General features: G+C 47.3%; 1 protein-coding gene across 1 annotated transcript in view; it reads left to right on the forward strand.

Moving 5' to 3' along the window:
• The first annotated feature begins 1,904 nt into the window (after positions 1-1,904).
• Positions 1,905-17,954, forward strand: part of TMEM64 (transmembrane protein 64) — a 30,694-nt gene continuing 14,644 nt past the window's right edge. The window contains exon 1 of the mRNA XM_015406057.1: positions 1,905-2,688. Within this exon, the coding sequence (XP_015261543.1) occupies positions 1,915-2,688 (774 nt within the window). The 5' untranslated portion in view covers positions 1,905-1,914. The remainder of the gene's footprint in view (positions 2,689-17,954) is intronic.

A 17,954-nucleotide genomic window follows, 5' to 3' on the forward strand; every position in this document is an offset into this window, starting at 1 on the left:
CATTTGAGTGGAAAAAATAGAACAGCCTATAGCATATAGGCCAGAGATAGTCCTCAAACACTGAAGACTTGTAATGGGAAAAAGAAAAAAAAAACAAGGGAGGAAAACTTCAGTTAACCAGTTCAGTTTCCAAGACTATCTTTGCTGCAGGTAAATCCTGTACAATCTAACCTATCATTGCCAATTACATTTCAGATCCAGCCAACTTACTAGTAAGGCCTACAGTAATTGTCTAATTATAATGTACAACAAAGGCACGGCCTAGTATGAAGGTAGGTTTTGTTTTTAATAGAACTACTGTCCTGATAGCTCAGATAATTGTCGTCTCCTCTACAGTATTCTGAACTTACAATCAGTTTCTGTTTCCAGCCCAATCCTAGGTAGTCTAACAGGTCTGCAAAGAATCACATCTTTCATACACAATGTGTACGATGGCACTTACATGGCTATGCACACTACATATACTCACATGTGATGTGACGGCCATATCCCTCCCAGTTTAGTTACATGTATATACCAGGGGAGCTGTGGTTGGCCCTTAGTAGCACATAGGCCAAAAAAGTTATAATTACAGTATCCTGCAATGTCAGTACACCAATGGAAAATATTAGAAAATTCTAAGCCACCTCCAGTAAATCATAATCCCTATGTAAATGGCCGAGTTTCATTTGTATTAAATTTTTAGCAGTCTTTACATAGAGGTTAACTAGATTTCCGCGGCTGGGAGGTAGATCTCACACCTGAACTATTCCTCACAATTCACATATTGTATTTTTAACACCTATAAAACTTACACACACAGTAAAAGCACAGCATGTTCCAGTACCGGCACATTTATCTGCTTGCATAGGAACAATTACCCAGCTGTTGGGGTTAACTCTGTGCCGGATGTGTGTCCACAGTAGTTAAACTCACATAGGTCAGCATGTGTGAAGCAAGCATCCCAGATTTTGTGTGTATGACCTGGTGACTGTGAGTGCACGTGTGTAGATTTGTGAAAGGAATACTCCGTGTGAGAGGAGAGGGGAAGTACTGCGTGTGGCGGATGCGAGGGAGGGTGTGTGAGCCTGAGATCGTTAGAAAAGTAGGTGTGAGTGAGGGGCATTCGTGAGGCGGCTGCTCCGCGGCGTCAGCAAACGTGTTGTTTATGATGTTTCGTGACTGGCGGGACTCGCGAGAAGGGTGGAGAGCCACGCCGTCAGCGAGCGTTTGAGTCCACGCGCCTCGCCCATTTCCACTCGCTCCTTTAGGCGAGGCGCGGCGGCGGCGACCATCCTCCGCGGCTCCCGCTCTTGCTTACTCGCTCCGCCCCTTCGCCTCCTCTCACCGCCTTTCGGTCGCTGCCGGGTCCTCCTGCCACATCGGCGGCGGCGTCCTCGTCCTCCGCCGCCTCCTCCTCCTCGGGCGAGGGGCCGCCTCAAGCTCGTCCATCCGTCCCCGGAGCTTTCGGTCCAGACTCGGGGCGCTCTTTCCTGCGGCCGAGCCGACGACGGGGCCTTTGCAAGGGTGTCGGGAAATGGAGCGCCGCTGCTGCTGCAGCCGCTGCTGCTGCCGCTCTCCGGCGGGGCGCCCCTTTCGCCCAGGCCGCAGCCGCGGAGCCCGCCAGTCCTTTGCCTCCGCTGCAGCTGTTTAGTCGCCAAGGAGACGGAAATATCTGCCGGGGAATCGGGTCTGCGGTTGGTGCGGGACACTTGGGCGCCCCCGCCCTGCCTCGGATCAGCTTTCCGGCCGGCCGGCGGCTCTTTTTCGGTCGTCGTCGTCCTCCTCAGCCGCAGCGGGAGCGGCGGTGCCGGCGATGAGCGAGCGGCCGCCCGGGAAGCGGGGAAGGCGCAGCCCTCTGTCGACCTCCGCCCGCCGGCGGCGCCTCCTCCTCCTCCTGCTCTTGTTGTCCTCGTCGCCTTAGAGCCGCGGGCGATGTGGAGCTCTGGGGCCGCCGTGGTGCAGCTCCTCTCCCGGGCGACCAAGTACGCCGTTGGCCCGGGAGGCCGGCAGGACCTGAGCCGCTGGCTGCCTCGGCTGGGCGCTGCCGGGGAGGTGAGCGAGGCGGCGGGCAGGGGAGGAGGAGCGGCGGCGGCGGAAGGGCTGTGTTTCGGGGAGCAGAACGGGCTGCACCAACACCACCATTATGCTCATCCTTCCCAGGAGCAGCCGGCGGAGGTCCTGCTGTGCCAGTTGCCGGAGGGGGGGCCCGGCGGCTCGGCCGAAGGCAGGACGTGGCGCTGGTCGTGCTGCCTGCTGGGCACCTGCTGGTGCAAGAGCTGCCTGAGCGTGTGCTTCTTGGCGGCTCTCTGCTTCGCCTCGCTCGCCCTCGTGCGCCAGTACCTGCGCGACCTGATGCTCTGGGCCGAGAGCTTGGACAGCCTGGCCGGCGTGCTGCTCTTCACCGTGGGCTTCATCGTCGTCTCCTTCCCTTGCGGCTGGGGCTACATCCTGCTCAATGTGGCCGCGGGCTACCTCTATGGCTTCGTGCTGGGCATGGGCCTCATGGTGCTGGGGGTCCTCATTGGCACTTTCATCTCTCACGTGGTCTGCAAGAAGCTGCTGGCCCGATGGGTACAAGCCAGGATCCAGGGCAGTGAGAAGCTCAGCGCCGTCATCCGTGTGGTGGAGGGAGGAAGTGGCCTCAAGGTGGTGGCCTTGGCGAGGCTCACCCCTATACCCTTCGGCCTCCAAAACGCAATCTTCTCTGTGAGTGGCTCTTGCAAGAAGCTGTTGGGACAGTTTCACGAGGGGGCCTTCTTGGGAACTAAAGTGCACTTGTCAATAGAGAATAGAATGTGAAGAAGGCACATTTTACATTCGGGATATGTTTTCAGAGCTAACCTGCACATAATTATGGGGCTTTATAACTGGAAGTCACAACATGTAATCTGGCCCTAAAAAGCTTTCATGGTGTCATGGCTGTAGGGAATGGGGTCAGCCCCAGCCCTGCAATTTATCTTGGTCTGCTTTCAGTCCCAGTAGGGCGGGAAAGGCTGGTAGCCAAGTTTTGCCTGTCATTTCCCTGTACAATGGCTTAAAGTAGTTGGTTAACAATTTTTAACTGGGGGAAATTGTACTGGGGAAAGATCTGAACACCCTTCCATAGTGTTCACCTTGCCTCCATAGCCTCACCTTGCAGCTGTTTTCAGTGCCGAATTACACAGATCAGCACTCTAATCAGAGGTCATTTCGCGGGGGATCGCAGTTCCCCTGGGTGAGGTACAGGGGGCGGGGCACATGATGAAGCCCCGCCCCCTGCTTCCGGCCGCCCCGCTTCTGGCCCTCATTCAGCCAGGAGGAGGCAGGAGAAGAGGGAGGGTAAGTTGCTTCCTCCCTGCCTGCCTGGGGCCAGGGAGGGCCTTTGTGGGGCTTCCTTGCACTCCCGCTGGCCTTGCAGGTCCACCGCCGGGCCCCTCATGGGGCTCGGCAGTGGAGCTGCAAGGCCGGCAGCGGCGGCCGGGACCATTGGGGGCGGGGTGTGTGGCCTTATGACACACTTCTGGTGATGTCAGGGGGTGTGGCATATGCTAATGAGTTATGCTAATGAGTTCCCCTAGGTCTTTTTCTACGAAACGACCCCTGACTCTGATATGGGAACTCCATTATCACTTGTAGCTAAACCATAGATATAAAGAAATAAGCAAAACTAAAAATGTTACTTGTGGGAAGAGCTTTAGGGAGCTTCTGATATTCAGGACAAAATCTAAAGAAATTGTTTACCCAGTAAGAATAGATTTTGCATGTACAATACTACATACATCTGAAAAACTAATGGAATTATCATTGAGGCCCAAATTCCATGCATGGAAATGTGTAATGGTAGCTTAAGGGTCCTTTTAAGTGAGGAAGAGCTGTTTCATCTGGCCATGACTGGAAGCAGAGAGGTGAAAGAGAGGGGTTGTGTCTCCCCTCCTCAGTTACTGCAGCAGGATTTTCCTCCATAGGGGTATTCAAATGCAATGCTCATATTCCTTTACTGATGTGGAAGTTACTTAGTTGGGTGTGATTTAATAGGACATTTCATAAGGAAGGGCTTAAGAGCTCCTTAATGTTCCCAGAAAACTGCTTGTCTTCATTTAAGTGGGCTCTTGGACTACCAGCCTCAAGTGAGTCTTGCCAAATTCCTGCTCGCTCTTGGTCACAACTTTCTTGAATAGTCTATATGGCTTTTAAAGTGCCATAGAACATTGAAATCCTAAAAGGGGACTTTAAAAAGTACTCTTATGGAGGAATCTTATATATCAGGATCAGCCCCTTAATTTGTCTGTCCCTTATTACAAAGAAGTTTAAGTGAAATTCTAGGGCAAATTCCCCTTGAGTCTGGCTGTCACCACACATACAGGATCTTGCATGAAGATAGATCAAGATGGGTAGCCATGTCAGTCTTTCTGTAGCAGTAGAAAAGAGTAAGAGTCCAGTAGCACCTTAAAGACTAATACAATTTGTGGTAATGAGCTTTCATGAGTCACTGCTCACTTCTTCAGATACAGCTAGAATGTGAGTCCATCTGTCCTATATATTGGAAAGTGGAGTGATTTCAGATGCCAAATGACATTAGCAGGCAAATGACAACAGCAGGCTTGATTGGATTAGGTGTGATATGCAGAGAGGTCGTAGGCATGGAGAAATCAGCATTGGTAATGAGACAGGAAACCTAGGTCTTGATCACTGTTCCCTCTAAGCTGAGTTAGCGTGAGCTAGCTCACAGTTTTTTAGACTCCGGCTCACACCTTTTTGTCTTAGCTCAAGAAGGATGGCTCCAGAGCAAACTAATTTATGCAGTAGCCAAATTGCTCGCTCACAACTTTAATGCCAGGAGCTCACAAAGTAGAATTTTTGCTCACAGGACTCCACAGCTTAGAGGGAACATTGGTCTTGATTCAGTCTAGGTTGATGCATTGTCTTGAGTTTCATTATCAGTTGCAATTCAGCAGTCTCTAATCTCCCTTTGAAATTCCTTTGTAAGATAACTGCTACTTTTAGGTCAGCGACTGAATGTCCTGGAAGGTAAAAATGTCCCCCCTCAGGTTTCTGATAGTTGTGTTTCTGATTTCAGACGTCCATTAATTCTTTGTTGAAGGGACTGGCCTGATTGTCCAATGTAGAGGGTGGAAGGGCACTGCTGACACGTGATGGCAATAAATCACATTAGAGAATGAGCAGGAGTAGGAACCTGAGATGGTATGGCTGATGTTGCTAGGTCCAGTGATAGTGTTGCTAGGATCTATATAAGAGCAAAGTTGGCATCTTGGTTTGTTGCAGGCCTTGGTACCAGAGTTCATGTGACTGTTAAATAGTTTATCATTGTGGGTGAGAAGTAGTTTGAGGTTATCAGGCTGTCTGTAAGCAAGAAAAAGTTGGTCCCCCCATGCCTGTGTGAGAATGGTGTCACTATCCAGCATGGGTTGTAGGTTATTAATAATGCATTGGACTGGCTTGAGTTGTGAGCTGTAGGTGACCACCAGTGGTGTTCTGTTGTCATTTTCTTTGGGCTTGTCTTGTAGCAAGCTGTCCCTGGGTATAATTCTGGCATTTCCAGTCATCATTCTCACCATGTCAGGAAGATACTGTAGTTGCAAAAATGCCTGTTGCAGATTCTGCCTGTTGCTTTCATTGTTGCTGCCAAGTGCAGAGGCATGCACATTGACAGTGAAGCTGTCACACAGGGTACATTTTCCTCCATCAGCCCCCACTGCATCACCAGAGGGCCACTAGAAGTCTTTTAAAAAATCAAATAAAAAGTTATCCAGAGGCACAGTGGGGAATATGGCTAGCACAGGGAGCTGGCAGCAGGACAATACTGTTCATGTGGATGTGGTCTTTGCAGGGCAGGAAAATGTGCAGCTTTCCATCTAGATGGCATGATAGTGGTTTTGGATTGCACTCTTTCAACAAAAGTTGGAACAGAGCTGGTTTGGGAATAATAAGCCTGTTGAGGATGGAGAAAGGGTGCTTAGAGCACAGCATTGTATGAGTGCTCCCCCCAGGTGCTCAGATTTGGAAGCTAAGCAAAGAAAAACCTCCACGTGGAAGCAGCCTGTCTTTGACTTAAGGAGGAGTTGGAGATTTTGTGTGTGACACACATGATCCAGATCCTTTTGAAGTGAAATGTGGGAAAGGTTAATTTTTCATATTTTTCAATAAGGATGTCACTTAGAACTATTTTGTTGGCTAGACATCTCACCCTCTGTGTACAATTTTCAAGCTCTGTGTTTATTGCCTGTTGTAATGTAATATTTTTACCGTAATTGTATGTGCAGTAATCAGTAGAAAACTTGTGTGTGGCTGCATATGAGTTTCTTGCCTACGTGCACACATTTGGGAAAGTCACAGCTAAACCACAGATCTGCTTTGTGGCTTGCCCCAGTTTTTTTTCATGTGTTGTGTAACATGTGCAGATATTCAGTTCTCTGTATAGAGCCAAAGTATTAATTTGGGGGGGGGGAACTTCTTTGTGAGTAATTCCAGTTTAATGGAATAACTCTTCAGTAAAATAGTTTGGAGAAAGAATAAGGACTTGGTAATGTTTATTTTTGAAAGTTTTGCACATTGACTTTAAGTGAAAAACTGGGTGCAGTTCAGAATCTGAGGCTGTAATCTTAGGTACAGTTATGTATAAGTAAGCCCCACTGAATATAGTGGGGTGTACTTCTGAATAGATATGCATTGAATTGCATGGTAGGTTACCAGATTGCTGGGCTTTTGTGACTTGATCTTATTTTGTGGTGCCACCTGTGTGGGAGCAGCATACATGTGATGGGGGGGGGAGTCTCCAGCATATATCCATGGAATCATATTACGTCCATGTGATAGGGTTATATTAAAGGCTTTCTATTGTACACATGAACTGCTCACGGTTATGTGACTCTCCTAGAGCTGAAAAACTATCTGAAGGGCCCTTGTGAGTTGCCACTTCATACGTGGTATGCATGTACTGTTGCACCATTTCAGTGGGGTCTTTTTTTTGAAGAATCAAAAAAGATAATACAATGAAAGCGTGTGAAAAGTGTGTGCATTATGTATGTATGCACCAGTGAGCAACACTCATACTCCAAAGAGAAATAAATATGACAAATTATTGCAGTAATAATGCAAATAAATAAATACTGTGGTGTATATAAGAGCACATTTGTAGCACAATTATGGAACATCATATTTGAATTAGAATAGTGTTGGTTGGGCACACCAGAATATTTGTACTCTTTAGAGCTAAACCAGATGAGACACTGCAAGTCCAGGATCATATCTCCCCAGGGTTTGTTTTTAAATGAATGCTACCTGTTTGGGGCTCCGGTTTGTATTAAAGCCACAGTGCAGCAAGGATAAGGTTTAACCTTCCCTTACATCATGCAGACCCCCTGCCATCTGTTGTTGCCCCTTAAAGGGTGAAAAAACAACAACACACCAGGTCCTGTGGGACTGTTACAGTAGACCCTCATCCGTTCCCAGGAACCCCATGAATGGTGAAATCGACAGATACAGCAGTGTTTGAGCAGACAGTACTGATTGTGGGGGACCAACGGTCTAATTTAGTGTAGGAGAGCTTCATGTGTTTACAAATCCTGGGAGTGGGGGATCTGCTGCCTCCCAGTAGCAAAACAATCACATTTCATTGCAAAAGTAGCACTGTAATAATTACAGTGATGGCATGGTGGAATAAAAACAGACTGCAGATTGCATCACATGGTTGAACAGGAAATAAGTGAAATTGTGAGTCACAAATCTATGGATGGCAAGGGTCTGCCATGGATCTTCCATTGTCTTTTCTGGTCTGATCTCAGTAGAATTTGTTGTGGTCACTCCTTTGTATTTTCTAGGGTCCCCCCCCCCATTTTTAGAGCATTGTTGTGGCATTTGTTAGTTTTTGACATGTGGGGTGTGAAATATTTGTGACTACTTTACTATTTTGAGATAGATTTCTCCCTCTCATTTTGTAGATATTTAAAAGCATTGTCCCACAAAATAAGGATATAATTAAATAGAATAAAACAAGACATTGTGCTATACATATAGTCCTGTTTTCTGTTGCCAGTTTGTATGGTAATGACACTCTGCACAGGATTATCAGGAACTTTAAAGTAATTCTTAGAACAGAAAGAATTAATTTAAAGGCTTTTGAGACAGGGTATTCCTGAATTATGTGCACATCAAATTAACATTCACTCTTTGCCTGCCATATCAGTGTAAATAGTAAAGCGTGTTGATTTTGAACAGTTTAATCTCATTGCTTCTGAACCACTGGCTGCTTGCAGAATATAATGTGCAAGGTCAATGTGGTTTTGTTTGTTTGTTCAGTGTCCTAAAGAACAGTAAGCTTCTGGAAAAGCTTCTTTTTATCTAAGTAAAGAAAAGAGTTTTCCTTCAGAATCAGAGCTTCTAAGAACTCGCTATGGGCCTCTGGACAAAGATTTCCCCAGTAAGGCTTTCTTCAGACCACCCAAGTTCAACCCAAACACCACATGGAGACAAATTGCTGTTAGCATGAATAGGTTAATAACTGTGTGCATTGCTGTGTGCATCATACATTTTTCTTTTAATTCAACCCATTTATATCCAACTTTCCTCAAAGGAGGTTAGGGTAGTGTATGTGGTGCTCTCCCCATTTTATACTATTGATAACCCTGTGAAAGTAGGGGGTAGGGCTCTTTCCTTTGCTCTCTGTAAAAATGCTTCTGAACCTGTCGGCAGGATTCCATGGCCCTCAGTATGACACAACCCCCGGTAATTTTGCCTCCCATCTTGGGGGCCCTGTTCATAATTGATTAAAAGTGAGTTATTGAAATGGTAATTCACTTCTTGGATCCTTTTGCGGAGTTATTAATACTTTTACAGTGCATTCCTATACAGAGTTACTCAAGTTTGTCCACTTTAATCTGTGGATGTAGACTGGGGTAGTTCTGCCAAGGATTGCACAGTCTCATTCATGAGACAGATACATTAGGGTCGAGCTTCTTGATATTCATATACTTCTTTGTTGCCTTTAGGGTATAGCGCTGTTCCACAGTGTAGGAGAAACTGGTGTGCAGGACATTTGCCATAAATACCACATTTTATCAGTGCAATTTTAAATTAACGTACAAAGCTTATTTAGTTAGTTAGTTTCCCATATTGACACTTGTGCACCTCTGAACAAATGTGCATGTTGATTGGTTTTCTATTAAATACAGCCTTTGTACTTCCTGCCCTGGAGATATGTACCAATATCTGTTATCTTTTAGCCCATCGGTTCTCAAACTCTGTTCTGGGGGTCCACAACAGAGGCCAAATCCTTCTTTCCCTTATCTGGCTATGTGAAAATGGAGCTCTGTAAGTTTTCTTAAAATGGGCACAGGCATGTTCTCACTGCTGTTCAGCTGGCTTCTAAAATTTATTATTAAAAGAATGATTTGTGCTGTGTCTGGCTCAAAACCCCATCCAGTCTAGATATATGATTGATTGGAGCAGGGCTTGACAAATCGAAGGTCACCCTGGCACCTAGTATTTTCCACAGTGATCTCAAAATAGAATGGATAAAAGGAAGCACTTCTTCACCCAAAGAGTGATTAACACATGGAATTCACTGCCACAGGAAGTGGTGGCGGCTACAAGCATGGACGGCTTCAAAAGGGAATTAGATAAGCATATGGAGCAGAGGTCCATCAGTGGCTATTAGCCACAAGGTATAGATAGGGACTCTGGGGCAAGTGATGCTCTGTCATCTTGGTGCTTGGGGGGGTCAACAGTGGGAGGGCTTCTAATGTCCTGGCCCCACTGGTGGACCTCCTGATGGCACTGGTATTTCTGGCCACTGTGTGATACAGAGTGTTGGACTGGATGGGCCTTTGGCCTGATCCTACATTGGCATCTCTTATGTTCTTATGTTCTTATTCTTGATTATCTCAGAAATTCTCAGAGGAAATACATAGGGATCTCACCAACTGTCAGCAACAGAATACAGCCAACAGACCTTTAAGATTCAAGTGTTAACTTAGCAGTTATTAAAATTTGTCATAAGGATCCAACCAGTTTTTCCACTGGTGAAAAAGGGAGGAAGTGCCCTTGAGCACTATAAAGGCTGTGTTTGGCATCATGGGACCTGCACGGACAAAAGCCATTTGGAAAAGATGCAATAAGTTTGAACACTGACCAAGATTGAGTGGAAAAGCTAGCTAGATCCAACCCAAAACATGTTTATCGTTTTGTATTGGACTAGTGTCTGAGCCAGTTTGGTGTAGTGATTAAGTGCGTGGACTCTAATCTGGGAGAACTGGGTTTGATTCCCCATTTCTCCACTTGCAACTGCTGGATGACCTTGGGCAAGCTATAGTTCTGTCAGAGCTGTTCTTGAAAAAGAGCAGTTTCTGTCAGAGCTCTCTCAGCCCCACCTACCTCACAGGGTGTCTGTTGTGGCGAGGGGAAGGGAAAGGAGTTTGTAAGCCACTCTGAGACTCCTTCGGGTAGTGAAGGGCGGGGTGTATAAATCCAATCTCTTCTTCTCTTCTCCCTCTGAGGCGGAGGACATCTTGGGTGATTCCCACCATCCTATCAGGGAGAGGCAGGAACAAATTATTTCTTCCTCTTCCTGTGTGGATTGGGAATGCCCATCTCCTCAGTTCTTTTCCTGACTCTACAGGGAGAGGTTGTTGTAGGCTTTGCCTCCAACTGCTAAGTATAGTTAACCTGAAAGTTTTTTCTCAATTTACTATTTTCCTATTTACTTTTCTCTTCACACAATCTTCCTCTTCTATTCTAATGACTTTTTCTGTCTTCTAGAGGGAGTTTATTTAACAGCAGCCTTACTGACAAGCTGCAAAACTCCCTCTTCGTTTATAGTTCTGTCTAGTTTCCCTATTTCTTTCTCGCTGGCTGCTATGCCTGGAAGATCGGGAGATGGCTTCCTCTCCGAGTCAGAGAGTGACCCCATCATCATGGAGCTGGCCAAAAATCTTCCTGGAGCTGGCATGACGGCTGCCGGCAACTACCCCGAATTAAGCGGGGAGAAGACGGCGCGAAAGCACCCGCGTCAGGAAGACACCGCCGACGAACTTAGCCCTGGCGTGACAACTAGCGGCAACAGCCATGTTGGTGCAACTGTTTTGGCAAGAAATGCTCCTGCGCTTATCCAAGACGCGCCAGCAGCAATCCAGCTCCTGGATGCCAACCTCCAGGCGGGAGGCATAGGCACTTATTCGGCCCAGAGTACTGCCGCAATAGAAGACCCTAGAAGTCTGCAGTTGGGCAACATACTCCGTTTGGCCAGCGGTCCCAATCCTCATGACTTTTTTGCCTCCATGAGACAATCCATCAGGGAGGAGTTTATTGATCTTTGCTGCCTGGGGGAATCTGGGTTCCTTTGCCTCCCAGGCTAATTCCTTATCTACACCACCAGTTGACTTCCCCAGCCACAGGGAACTGGTAGGAAGTTGGCCTACCAAGGCTGCTAGGAAGCAGGCTCCTAGAGAAAGGCACTCAGACTCAGAGAGGGAACAATCCCCAGAACCTGACATGTCCCATAGGGAAGAAGGGGAGTTCCTTTTTGATGAGGAAGTGGAAGACATCAGTGTTCTTCAGCCTTCCTCACATCTTTTTAAGGCAGAGGACTTCCAGTACCTCCTTTCCAAGTCTTTATCGGCCTTAGACCTTCATGACCCCCCCCCCCACTGCGAGCCCCCCCCCCAAGGAGTACATGCTCTCTCCTGCCATTAATCCTAGGAATAGACCCAAGGGCACTGAGGAACTTTTTCCTAGGTATTCTGTGTCGGAAAAAGTCTTCCCATTTCCTGAATTTTTTGAAAGGCAGCTGAAGGCTGAGTGGGCCAAACCCACTTCTAACAGACAGGCCCCAGGGTTTGTTAAAATTTTTTATGTCTTATCCTCTTTCGCAAATGAGATGTTACAGGTTCCCTTGGTGGATGCCCCAATAACAGCGCGCCAGTTATTTGGTCTCCTCTCAGAGGATGGCTACGGCGCAGTACGCAACAACCTGGAGAAGAAAATAGATATTGCCCTTAAAAGATTGCATGAAGCCATAGCTACGGGCATCAAGACTACAGATGCTATCGTTACCACAACCATGATTGTTTGGGCCAGGAAAGACTTTTTTGCCTCCATGAGACAATCCATGAGGGAGGAGTTTATTGATCTTTGCCACCTGGGGGATTTGGGTTCCTTTGCCTCCCAGGCTAATTCCCCATCTACACCACCAGTTGACTTCCCTAGCCACAGGGAACCGGTAGGAAGTTGGCCTACCAAGGCTGCTAGGAAGCAGGCTCCTAGAGAAAGGCACTCAGACTCAGAGAGGGAACAATCCCCAGAACCTGACATGTCCCATAGGGAAGAGTTATTTTTTGACGAGGAAGTGGAAGACATCAGTGTTCTTCAGCCTTCCTCACATCTTTTTAAGGCAGAGGACTTCCAGTACCTCCTTTCCAAGTCTTTATCGGCCTTAGACCTTCATGACCCCCCCCCCCCAAGGATTACATGGTCTGTCCTGCCATTAATCCTAGGAATAGATCCAAGGGCACTGAGGAACTTTTTCCTAGGTATTCTGTGTCGGAAAAAGTCTTCCCATTTCCTGAATTTTTTGAAAGGCAGCTGAAGGCTGAGTGGGCCAAACCCACTTCTAACAGACAGGCCCCAGGGTTTGTTAAAATTTTTTATGTCTTATCCTCTTTCGCAAATGAGATGTTACAGGTTCCCTTGGTGGATGCCCCAATAACAGCGCGCCAGTTATTTGGTCTCCTCTCAGAGGATGGCTACGGCGCAGTACGCAACAACCTGGAGAAGAAAATAGATATTGCCCTTAAAAGATTGCATGAAGCCATAGCTACGGGCATCAAGACTTCTACTACAGCTGCTATCGTCACCACAACCATGATTGTTTGGGCCAGGAAACTCCTCCAGCTCCTGCCAGGAGACAACAGACAGCTTCTGGAAGGTGCAACGAGAATTTTAAAGGCGTCCTCCTTTGCTACTGATGCTTCTTTGGATGCTCTTACCTTTTGTTCCAGAGCTATGTCTTCAGCAGTGGTGGCACGAAGAGGAATTTGGCTATGCTTGGCCAGCAGACCTCCAGTCTAAATAATTTGTGATGGCCTATCCCTTCCAAGGGGAGAAGTTATTCAGGGACCACCTAGACAAGATACTAGTGGAGGCGAGAGACAAAAAGAAGGCTATGCCCAGAAATTTGCGTCACTTAGACAAGAGAAGTACCCATACTAATTTCTTTCAATCCTCAAATCCAGCATTCAGGTCCAAACAAGGCCAGAAAAGAGGCTCTTGGGGCTTCTCCTCGCAACCATTCAAGAGAATCTTCCCAGGTTCACATTTTGGAAGACAAGCACCTAACAGATCTGAGAAGCAGGACCATGATGGTAAAAACAACAAAGCATGACTTGGCCCAGATCCCAGTGGGGGGAAGATTGATGCACTTCCAGGAGGCATGGCTGGAGTCCCAAGCAGACTCTTGGACTTCAGAAATAGTCTCCATAGGTTATTCCTTAGAATTTCTCCGGCCTCCTCCAGAAAGATTTATCATCTCCCCACCGCGCAAGGATCCCGTGAAATGGGCCATAACGTTCGATGCCTTAAGACACCTTCTAGATATTCGGGCTGTGGAACAGGTCCCCGATGACCAACGGGGCCAGAGAGTTTACTCCATATTTTTTACAGTGCCCAAGAGAAATGGTGACTAGAGGGCCATTCTGGACTTGAAATTTGTAAACAAGTTCATCAAGTTGAGACAGTTCCATATGGAGACCCTCAAGTCCATCACAGAGGTACTTGCATTCTTGAATCTCACGGAGGCGTACCTCCATGTCCCCATTCTGCCACTACACAGAAAGTTCCTGAGGTTCTGCGTGGGAAGTCTCCACATGCAGTTCAGAGCAATGCCTTTTGGACTTGTGACTGCCCCACAGGTCTTCACAAAGATACTAGTCAATCCGATTGCACATCTCAGGAAGAAGGGCATCCACGTCCACCCATACCTGGACAATCTTCTAATCTGGTCCTTCAAGGAGAAGGCCGTTCAGGATGTCCAGGAAATGATTTGGTGTCTCCTATCACACGGTTTCCTGATCACCCAGGCCAAGAGCACACTGAACCCAGTCCAGAGGCTAGAACACCTGAGGATGTTACTAGACACCAAGCTTGGTTCTCTCTTCCTACCAGAGGACAAGATTTCATAAACCAGACATGCGGTGAAGCTCATCATAGCGCGCCCAGCCTCATCTCTCCTGACATTGGCCAAAGTAATGGAGCTCTTGATCTCCAATCTAGAAGCAGTCCAGTGGGGCAGATTGCACACGAGATCGCTTCACCTCTTTCTTCATCCTTATCAGATACACATCATGGAGAAGTGGGACACTGTTCTCCAAGTTCCTCTATCCGTGAGAGAGTCCTTTCGCTGGTGGACAAAGGACTCCAACCTTCGCCAAGGGAAGAAGTTTTACCATGAAGTCAAACTGCAACTATTTACGGATGCCAGTCTGCAAGGCTAGGGGGCAACCCTGAACAAGAGCGAAACACAGGGTTGTTGGTCTCACAGAGAATCCCTCCTCCCTATCAATGTTTTGGAACTTAGAGCTATATGCCTGGCTCTCCTTCACTTCAACAAGAGAGTTCAGAACCAACATATTTTGGTCTGAACGGACAGTGTGTCAGCCATCTGAACAAATGGGTGTGTGTGTCTAGATCGTCCTCTCTTCACAAGGAAGCCTTAATGCTCCTGGTCTGGGCAGAAAAGAATCTAGCCTCCATCAGAGCTGAGCATATCAAGGGTCTAAACAACATCAAGGCGGATTGGCTCAGCAGACAAACAACCGATCCAGGAGAGTGGATGCTGAACAAGAAATCCTTCGGCTGGATTCTACGACACTTCAAGACACCAACAGTGGATTTGTTCGCCTCGAGTCAGAACAACCAACTGCCCATATTCTTCTCCAAGTTCCACCACAACAAGGCAGAGACCACGGATGCCCTGACCACGTGTTGGCCCAAGGGATTACTGTATGCCTTCCCACCCATCCCAATACTACCAAAAGTTCTAAGAAGGATAAGACAACAAAAGGCCACTGTTCTTCTGGTGGGACCATGGTGGCCTCGTCGCCTGTGGTTTTCGACACTACAACCAGACTCCTCCACTAAGACTGCCGATTTCTCCAGACATGCTCATCCAGGGACCAGTCTGGCACCCAGAACCAGAGCGACTAATGTTGACCGTTTGGAACTTAAACGGTCATTTTATCTAAAACTTGGCTATTCTACAGCTGTCACGGGTACGATCCTGGCTTCAAGGAAAGACTCCACTATCAGAATATATAATACTACCTGGAAGGCCTTCCACTGATGGTGCAGACAGAAGTCTGTTAATGTCACACAGCCCCTTCTACAATCCGTTCTGGAATTCCTGAATGACGGTCTTGCGTCAGGCCTGAAACCGGCAACTCTTAGGAAGCAAGTCGCGGCCTTCCTCACTTTAAGGGTGACTCCCTATCCAGCAACTCTTAGGAAGCAAGTCACGGCCTTGAACTCTGTACTTCCTCACTTTAAGGGTGACTCCCTATCCTCACACCCACATGTGCGCTGATTCTTGAGAGGAGCCACATTGAACAGTCTACCAACAGTGCACAGGTTTCCAACCTGGAAATTACAGACTGTTCTTTCTGCACTTACCAAGGCTCCGTTTGAACCCATACAGGACATCCCTTTGAAATGGCTGCGCATGAAGACAATATTCCTAGTTGCAGTCACGTCTGCCAGATGTATATCGGAAATTGGAGCACTCTTCATGGGCCCAGGTCTGTGCGTCTTTCATAAGGACGTAGTAGTACTTCGTACAGACCCGTCCTTCATCCTGAAAGTGTCCTCAAAATTTTATAGATCTCAAGAGATATCTTCCCTCATTCTGCCCAGATCCTAAACATCCTAGGGAAAAGGCTTGACACACCTTGGACGTTTGTAGGTCCCTTAAAGCCTACCTGATTCAAACTGCCGAGCTCAGAAAATTGGAAGCAATGTTTATTAACATCTCCCCACCGAATATGGGTCACAAGATGTCTAAGTCAGCCATCCGCTTTGCAATAAAGTCTTGCATAACAGAAGCTTACAGATCCCTTAACCTGGAAGTCCCTTCTGGAGTTACGGCTCATTCAGTCTGAAGCGCCTCTACTAATGCTGCCTTGGCCAGGAATGCTTCTATTGAAGAAGTCTATAGAGCTGCCACCTGGTCCTCCATGTCCACCTTTGTGGACATTACAAACTGAACCTATACGATTCAGCGGATGCCTCCTTCGGAAGAAGAGCCAGTTTCGTGTAGTGGTTAAGTGTGCGGACTCTAATCTGGGAGAACCGGGTTTGATTCCCCACTCCTCCACTTGCACCTGGCTGGATGACCTTGTGCAAGCCATAGTTCTGATAAGAGCTGTTCTTGAAAAGAGCAGTTTTTGTCAAGAGCTCTCTCAGCCCCACCTACCTCACAGGGTGTCTGTTGTGGGGAAGGGAAAGGAGTTTGTAAGCCGCTCTGAGACACCTTTGGGTAGTGAAGGGCGGGATATAAATCCAATCTCCTCCTCCTCCTCGTAGGAGAGGAGAGCGATCTCCCACCCAGGGCGTAGGGTACTGCTTTGTTAGTACCCAAGATGTCCTCTGTCTCAGAGGGAGAACGGCCCTTGGCACTTACCGTGAGGGGTCCTTCTACTCTGAAGAAAGGAGAACATCTTGCCCCACCCAAAACACTCTCTCTCTCTCTCTCTCTCTCTTACCTTAATCTGAATGATTTGAATGTGTTTTTTCCTTTGACTATTTCTTCCGAGTTTTTCTCTTCTGCATGTATATGGTTCTCCTAGGAGTTCATGGCTGTTCACGTTCCTCCTTGGGTTTTTCTTCTAATTTTATCATGTTTGCGGTTTTTTGTATTGTTCAGTGTTAGAGAAGAGTGTTATCCAGTACTGCTGCTGGGAGTCAACTGAGGAGATGGGCGTTCCCAATCCACACAGGAAGAGGAAGAAAGAATTTGTTCCTGCCTCTTCCTGATAGGATGGTGGGAATCACCCAAGATGTCCTCCTTTCCTCAGAGTAGAAGGACCCCTCATGGTAAGTGCCAGGTGTCGTTCAGTAGTTAGTTGCATGATATAAAAATGAATGTATGTCCTTGCCATTACTTGGCCAGTTTGGTGTAGTGGTTAAGTGCACGGACTCTAATCTGGGAGAACTGGGTTTGATTCCCCACTCCTTCACTTGCACCTGGCTGGATGACCTTGGGCAAGCTGTAGTTCTGATAAGAGCTGTTCTTGAAAAAAGAGCAGTTTCTGTGAAGGGCTTTCTCAGCCCCACCTACCTCACAGTGTGCCTGTTGTGGGGAGGGAAAAGGAAAGGAGTTTGTAAGCCGCTCTGAGACACCTTTAGGCAGTGAAGGGCGGGGTATAAATCCAATCTCCTCTTCTTGTTTATATGTAAACTTTACATCAGGCAGTGGCAATGGATATATGCATATCTGTTGGTTTCTACACTGGCTCTGATATTAAATTAAGTGTAGCATTTTAAAATAATGGAATTATAAGAAACTAGGGAAAAGGCCCGTTGTGGAAATAAATACAACAACCTCTAGAAAGAGGCTCTGTGCGGGTGCCCCGGCCTTGGACACTCAGTGTCAATTTGCTGTGGGGACCTCAGCAGGGTATAATGACACTGAGTCCACCATTTTCTCCAGAGGAACTGATTTCTGCTACCTAAAGAACAGTTGTAATTTTGAGCTCTCCAGCCCTCACCTGGAGATTGGCAACGATGGTTCCCCAGAAGGGAATGGTTGGTTTGGAGGGTGGAGTCTATGGCTTTGTACCTGTCTGAGGTCCCACGCCTCCTGAAACCTCACCCTCTCCAGGCTCCATCCCTCACATCTCCAGGAATTTCCCACCTGGAGTTGGCAACCCTATCTCCTTCCCAGCCAACTATCAACCTACCTTTATTTCCCCCTCACTCTTCAGCTTTCCACC

This window comes from Gekko japonicus, unplaced genomic scaffold (assembly GCF_001447785.1).
Source record: "Gekko japonicus isolate JY-2015 unplaced genomic scaffold, Gekko_japonicus_V1.1 scaffold531, whole genome shotgun sequence".
NCBI lineage: Eukaryota > Metazoa > Chordata > Lepidosauria > Squamata > Gekkonidae > Gekko > Gekko japonicus.